The following is a 7,941-nucleotide window of genomic DNA, read 5'->3' as shown; positions in this document are numbered from 1 at the left end:
ATATACATACACATATACATATATATACATATATATACATACACATATACATATATATACATATATATACATACACATATACATATATATACATATATATACATACACATATACATATATATACATATATATACATACACATATACATATATATACATATATATATATATACATACACATATACATATACATACATACACATATACATATATATACATACACATATACATATACATATATACACATACACATATACATATACATATATACACATACACATATACATACATATATACACATACACATATACATATATATATACATATACATATATATATACATATATATATATACATATACATATATATATATATATACATATACATATACATACACATATACATACACATATACATATATATACATATACATATATACATATACATATACATACATATACATATATACATATACATACATATACATACACATATATATATATACATACATGCATGTAGAGAGAGGAGAGAGAGAGAGAGAGAGAGAGAGAGAGTGAGAGAGAGAGAGAGAGAGAGCGAGAGAGAGAATTATGTTTTTATTCAGTCTTGTTCAATAAAATGTTTATTCTGTATAAATATGTTAAAAGTTAATGGAAAATAAAAATCAACATATATTTTAAACTTTTAAAGCATTTTTACAAAATCGGGCATGTTTTTACTGAATTATGATTTAGTTGGAAAATTTCAGACTTTTGCATTTTAGAAAAAGCAAGAGGAAATAAAAATCAAACCACACTCAGATTAATTTTTTTTCTGAATTTTCCCACGTCTGTAAAACTGTAAACACAAGCTCAAATTTTTTGATCTGTCCAAAGAGACGTGAGAAAACCCCAAACCTTCATCTTACCAACGAGAACGATGGCTCTGCACTTCTCTTTCTGCAGGAAGTAGTTGGTGAAATGCACGGTGCAGGTCATAGCCAGGTCCTTGAAGGCCAAAGTGGATCCATGGAAGAGCTCCAAGAGCGACAGGCTGTCTCCGAGTCGAGATATTCGGACCACTTCTGGTACCGAGAAACCCGACAGAGCTGTAGAGACCAGAGCTGGAGGCAGAGAGGATCATTTTCCAACGTTGAGCTTTGATAAGGTTTTGTGTCCACATGAAAATGACAGACTTTGTTACTTTTTGTCAAATAACCTAATGTGTCTATGCACTCATCAGCCATAACATTATGACCCCTGACAGGCAGGAACCACCTGGTTACAGTGGCAAGAGGGTCCTGATTACACGCTAGTTATTTGCAGTGGATACATCAGATTATTGAGCCGACAGGTGAACTTACCCTCCAGGTGGTCTCTGGGGATCAGTTGAGCTGGAATGAAGAGTGAGGAGACCTCCACCACAAGTTTGGAGTAAGGCAGGCCCCTCCAGCTCCTAACGGTGTCTGGACTGAGGACTGGAAGAGTTTCTGGCATAAACATCCCTCCATCTGGAGCAAAACCTGAGAACAGAACGTCCCGGAAGTCCCATCCTTGGACCCCTCCTCGAGTACTGCAGTACCTCATCCCTCAGACCTGAAGACAGAGACAGACCTGTATACAGAGACAGACTTCAAGACAGAGACAAACCTGAAGCCAGAGACAGACATGCAGACAAAGACAGACTTGCAGAAGAGACAGCAGAGACAGACCTGCAAGCAGAGACAGACTTCAAGACAGAGACAAACCTGAAGACAGAGAAAGACTTGCAGACAGAGACAAACCTGCAGAGAGACAGGCCTGCAGATAGAGACAGACATGCAGACAGAGACAGACCTGCAGAAGAGACAGAACTGCAAACGGAGACAGACCTGACGACAGAGACAGAACTGAAGACACAGACAGACCTGAAGACAGAGACAGTCATGCAGATAGAGACAGACCAGCAGACAGAGACAGACCTAAACTCAGAAACAGACCTGCAGATAGACAGACCTGAAGACAGAGAAAGACCTGCAGACAGAGACGGACCTGAAGACAGAGATGGACCTGAAGACAGATGCAGACATGAAGACAGAGACAGTCCAGAAGACGGAGATAGACCTGCATAAAAACCTGCAGACAGAGAGACCTGTAGAGACAGACATGCAGACAGAGACAGACCTGAAAACAGAGGCAGACCTGCATACAGAGATCGATCTTAAGACAGAGACGGACCTGAAGACAAATAGACCTGAAGACAGAGACAGACTTGCAGACAGAGACAAACATACAGGCAGACAGATGTGCAGACAGAGATGGATCTGAAGACAGAAACAGACTTGCAGACAGAGACACAAATGAAGACAGAGACAGACCTGAAGACAGAGACAAACCTGCAGAAACAGATCTGAAGACACAGACAGACCTGAAGACAGAGACAGACTTACAGACAAAGATATATCTGAAGACAGAGACAGACCTGAAGTCAGAGACAGACCAGCAGACAGAGACAGACCTGAAGACAGAGACAGATTTGCAGACAGACAAACAGACCTGAAGACAAAGTTAAAGTCTGTTTATACTTCAGATCTCACTCTAGTTTGAAACAATCATTTTCTCATGGGCTACTAATAAAAAAATACTGTGGGGCAAGAAGTCCTGGTAAGTTCATCCTCCTGCAGCAGACCTCACATCAGTCATAACCAACTGCAGGTTTTCAGAGTAGATGTTTATTTTCAAATGATGATGAGGACTTGGAGGAGGAAGACCTTGTCTTTCAGTTATTAAATCAGGAAAAGAGCCAGGGCTGACTCTGGTGACAGTGTTGTCCTCTTACTTTTAGCTTTATCGGCTGCTTTTGATACAGTTGCTCATAACATCTTACTTTGTCGTTCGAAACAATGGGGGGTGTCAGTGGTGGTGCACTGGACTGGTTTAGGTCCTATTAGCTGAACGTACTTTCTGTGTCTGCCATGGTGACCACATGTCCTCCTCTGCTCCTCTTTTGTGTGGGATTCCACAGGGCTCAATTATAGGCCTCTCCTCTTCACACTGTACCTGTTCCCTCCTTTTTTATTTTTTTAAATATGGGATCTCCTTTCATTGTTACGCGGATGATACAAAGATATATGTCCCACTAAAGAAAAAACACTAACTCTCTGGGCCCTCTGTTTTCATGGCTGGAGGACATAAAAGCCTGGATGGCTGTGAACTTCTTAAAGTTCAGTGAGGAAAAGACCAAGGTGATGGTCTTTGTAAGCTCCACTCAGACTCCCAATGTAGATGTTGGTTCCTTGGCCTAGTACAGTGAGGAAAATAAGTATTTGAACACCAACAACATTTGAAACTAACCCAAGGAGAAACCCTTGTATCGTATGATGTGACTTCTCTTTTCACTTGCATACCCATCTCTGAAGCAGTTGTCTTGCTTTCCCAAGTGAGGTAGGTACAGTACACGTGCCACGCCCTCACCGCAGCCTCTCCTCCAACGGGTCTCAAAACTAATCCTATAGCTCAGGTATTACCCGCAGCCGTTTCCTAGGACAGTTTTAGTTTTAAGGCTGTGTTGAGATGATTCACCCAGACTGTTAACTACCTCCGATCCTTGCACCACACCCAAAGTCTCACCTCGTGCCTCGCCCGACCTAGCAGCAGGAGTGGGGATGTTTAGCAGACGAGGAAGCGCAAGTTAACGGTAGCTCATCTCCTGATTTAGTGTTGCAATTGTTAATCGATCTGGCATTGTTTAGAGCCTAGGCACAAGGCTCATGAATGTTGTTTTATGATCAAAAGCTAATAAAACCGTTTAAAACCTCCTGTGCTTCTGTTGTTTCTCTGAACCAAGTTTTCCACTTACAAGAACAAAAGGGGTGTTTGAAATAAGAATCCAGAATTTTACGTTTTGCTTTGCTTTAATCAATAAATTTTTGCAGGGGAACAGCGGTATTGCACAATAATGATTACACTCGATTACAAAGAGATTACATGATGAATAATTTTCACTCCTTAGTCCCTTTTCCAGTTGTTGACCTTTCCTGGGCAAGGTAGATCTTCGTCCCTGTGGAGGGGCTTGAGACAGGCTCTTGAACTCCTCTCTGCTCGGCCTCGGACTTCTTTTAGTCTGGCCGGCCACGCCTGGTCTCACTCAGGAACACAAGTACCCACACAGTTTACTTACTCTCTCTACCTGACCCAACACATTATTTCTCACTGCAAGGAAGACCCTTCTGCAACTCTGAGCAACCAGTTTTATAACATATTTGATTTTTCTGCTTGTCAATTCATACACCGCAGCTTTAATTTGGAATAAGGTTTTATTAAGGACTAAATTTGAGGAACGTCCTCTTACCATGTTTTCTGAATTAGTAAGAGACAAATTTCCCATCTCTCTCTTGGATGTGGGCCGTTCCTGGTCCTCAGTCTGGTTGAAATTGAAGAAAAAGGATTTAGGAATAATCCGGGCTGATGGGTTGATGAATAGTTCCAAAAAGAAGCGTATTCCAACGGATTTCACCCTAGTTCTTCTCCAGCAGAGACCATCCAAAATTGACCTATTAGTCCACAATCGTCTCGTGGTCCTCTTGTCCTTCTCCTTGCACGAGCGGTGGGTCCCAAACAGCAGAGTTTTCACTGAAACCCTTGTTTATATAGCCTGAGATTTTGACTGACATCTCCAGACCGGTCATGCCATCAGGCTAATCCATCCCCTTTTGGGTTGGACCTTGGTCTGAATTTACAGGCCTCTAATGAGGTTTTGCCAGTCACTCCTCATGCATATTAATCTCTGGATGTACTTTTGTTCAATTTTGCTTAGTCATTCTGAGTTGTCCTATCCTGATTTGCTCAGAGCTGTTTCGGGGGCTTTTCCATTGCGTAATACCTTCGCTTGTATAACTCTTTCCAAAACATTCATGAAGCTACGCGTTCTTCTTCCAACAATCATCATGAACAAGCTTAAAACCAGATTACATTCTAAAATCATAATGTTTACATTTTAAAATCACAAGGTTTATAATATCTAGGGCTGCAACAACGAATCGATAAAATCGATAAAAATCGATGATTAAAAGTGTTGGCAACGAATTTCATTATCGATTCGTTGTGTCGCGCGATTATGCATCTTTCATTGTTTTGTTCATGGGCAGTTCATTGTCAATGCTGACTGACTGAATAAAGTTAGAAAAAAAAACTGCAGCGCGAGTTGAACAGAGCGAGGAGCGAGGAAGAACAGAGGCGGTGTTTTCAAAGGAAATAAAGTACATTTTACAAATGACCAACACAGAGAAATCTGTTCAACCCAAGTCCTTTAAAGTGTGGGAGAACTTCACAAAGATAAAAAATGAGAAACATGCCGCTTTGAAAATCGCCGACACGACACGGGAGAACCACGGAGATAAACGTAAACATGTCTGAGACACGAGGAGGAAGAAGGAGCTCAGCAGCTGATACAACTCGTCTCACTCCCAACTCGTGTGTTGCAGGTGAGTCTCTACAATATGCTGGTGAAGATTCTCAGTAATCCAAGACATGATGAATTCAAAAAACGTTCAATACAAAAACAACTGGACTTTATTTGTAACAGAAGACGTTTCGCTCCTCATCCGAGGAGCTTTCTCAATATTGATTGAGAAAGCTCCTCCGATGCTTTTTGAATTCTCTACAATATTCACATTGTTCTGTTTCTAAGTGAGAAAACGTAACGTCAGTCTGTCTGTTAGATGAAGCTGTTTGTTTATCTGATTAATGACGATGATAAACGTGTGTGTTAGTTTTTATTTAATTTAATTAGTACAAGCAGTGTTTAAATGTGATTTATAAATAAATATAACACAAAGATAATAATTTAATGATTAAGCTTCAACTTTTATTTTATTGGCAAAGTCTGAAGATATTGCAGGTATGACAAGATGAATTGCATTTAAACAGTAATTAAAGTATCCAAAAAAGTTCAATCTGGTCCTCTGGACATTCAAAAAAACAAACAAAAAAAAAAAACTCAGCCCTCTGTGAATAGTAAGCAGCCATCAGTGTGCTAATGATCCATTGTTAGGCTGATGGTCCTTCTTGAGCATGTGATCAGCTGTTTTTGGTTGTCAGCAGCAAAACTGGTTGATCCACTCTAAGAAGGTGCTATTTAAGAGACTGAGCCGAAAAATAGCACCTCAGACTGAGCAAGTCTCTTGGATGAGAGACTAAACGTTTCTATATTTTTTTGCTTCGTTTTGTTTTTGTTTTTTTGAATGTCCAGAGGACCAGATTGAACTTTTTTGGATTTTCCTACCTGGATTACTGAGCATGCATCAGGATATTTTGAATCACTTTGGCCAGGATTGCCTCAAACTAGTAAGAGAGCTTGAGAAAACAGCAAGGAAGAGGGCAGACTACAGGAACCACTTGCGATTCAACCTCAGATGTTGACAAAGTGGCATCATTCCCAAGAGCCTGGAACTAAAATCATCGGTCAGCGGGCACCGGGCAAGCAAGATCCTTCAGAAGGCACAGACCCAGCTGCTGAATGAACGGGTGAGACAGACCAATTTTACTATTGAGGCCTTGATATGGGGGCCGAGATGGTGTAGAGGCAGGGCAGCCGGCTTGGGACCCGAAAGTCCCAGGTTCGATCCCCAGTCACTGCACATCACGTGGCGTCTCTGGGCAGTACGTCTCATCCCCAAAATGTCCCCCGGGCGCATTCAATAGCTGCCCACTGCACCACCTGGTGGTGGATGGGTTAAATGCAGAGACTAATTTCGCCATTGTGTGGAAACATACAGTGCTGACATTGTGATGACATTATTAAAGGCCAAAGAAGAGCACATTAAACAGAAACTAACTATGTGTCTAGATCAGACCACACTTCAGCAAGTGTTGGACTGTACAGATCAGACACGCTTAGCACAGCATGTCAAGTCCAAGACTCAACAACAAAATAAGTTTAACTTACTAATAACTCATCAACACCATCACTATTCCAATAACAACACATTCAGTGTAGGACAACACTCCAGTAGACAATTACATGCCAGGGAGACAGAAAAATGGGTGAAGAATTTATCTGACAGACAGCTCACACAGCCGGAGACAGAGATTCTTGCCAGGGGACTGAACTTTGCGGTTGCACTAAGTAGAATTCCTCTGGTGGAGATGATCACAGCCACAGAATCAGCCATCCGCAAACAACAAAATGAAAGAGGGTGAAGCAGAACGGCTCAGAATCAAAGTTTCATCCTGCCCCAGCAATGCCAAACCACCACCTTCCAACATCAGTAGAGAGGAGAGGGATGCACTCACCACTCTTAGCAAGGACAAAAACATCATCATTCTCCCAGCAGACAAAGGAAGGTGCACAGTGATTTTGAACCAGAAAGACTATCATGAGAAAGTTATGACACTCCTTAGTGACAACCACTTATAAACCTCTGAAAAGAGATCCAGGAAGTGGTTACAAGAGGAAGTTAATAGATTGCCTGAAAAATTTGGAGCAGGACAGGGCTATTGACCCTTTTCTGTACCACAGACTGTACCCAGGGGAGGCCACACCTAGTCTGTATGGTTTACCTAAAATCCACAAACAAGGTGTACCTTTAAGACCTATTGTTAGCATGACTAACTCTGTCACTTACAATGTTTCCAAATATCTGGCGTCTGTACTCATCCCTTTAGTTGGCAGCTCAGAACACCACATACAGAACATCATGGACTTTGGGGATAAGATGAGGGATGTCATCATGGAGACTGATGAAACAATGGTCTCTTTTGATGTCACATCACTCTTTACGTGCATTCCTGTTGATGATGCAGTAGAGGTGGTCAGTTTAAGATTAAAATCAGACACCACTCTGAGCAGCAGGACCACGCTTTCCACAGAACAACTGTGTCAACTCTTGAAACTGTGCCTGCAGTCAACCTACTTCACATATGGGGAGCAATATTATAGGCAGAAACATGGGTGTGCTATGGGGTCTCCAGTTTCTCCTATTGTT

At 41.4% G+C, this 7,941-nt stretch overlaps 2 protein-coding genes across 2 annotated transcripts in view; one reads left to right on the top strand and one right to left on the bottom strand.

Annotated features, from left to right (window-relative positions):
* LOC119425002 (threonine synthase-like 2) overlaps positions 1-1,564 on the bottom strand; it is a 27,644-nt gene extending 26,080 nt beyond the window's left edge. The window contains exons 1-2 of the mRNA XM_037692524.1: positions 1,342-1,564; positions 907-1,101 (exon numbers count right to left, since the gene is read on the bottom strand). Coding sequence (XP_037548452.1) covers positions 907-1,101; positions 1,342-1,564 — 418 coding nt within the window. The remainder of the gene's footprint in view (positions 1-906; positions 1,102-1,341) is intronic.
* Positions 1,565-3,159: 1,595 nt separating this feature from the next.
* The window catches only part of thnsl2 (threonine synthase-like 2), a 13,353-nt gene continuing 8,571 nt past the window's right edge, over positions 3,160-7,941 (top strand). The window contains exon 1 of the mRNA XM_037692522.1: positions 3,160-3,260. Within this exon, the coding sequence (XP_037548450.1) occupies positions 3,160-3,260 (101 nt within the window). The remainder of the gene's footprint in view (positions 3,261-7,941) is intronic.

Source organism: Nematolebias whitei, chromosome 18, assembly GCF_014905685.2.
Source record: "Nematolebias whitei isolate Nwh7 chromosome 18, NemWhi1, whole genome shotgun sequence".
NCBI lineage: Eukaryota > Metazoa > Chordata > Actinopteri > Cyprinodontiformes > Rivulidae > Nematolebias > Nematolebias whitei.
The sequence above is the reverse complement of the archived record's forward strand: the minus strand, read 5'-3'. Positions and strand labels throughout refer to the sequence as shown.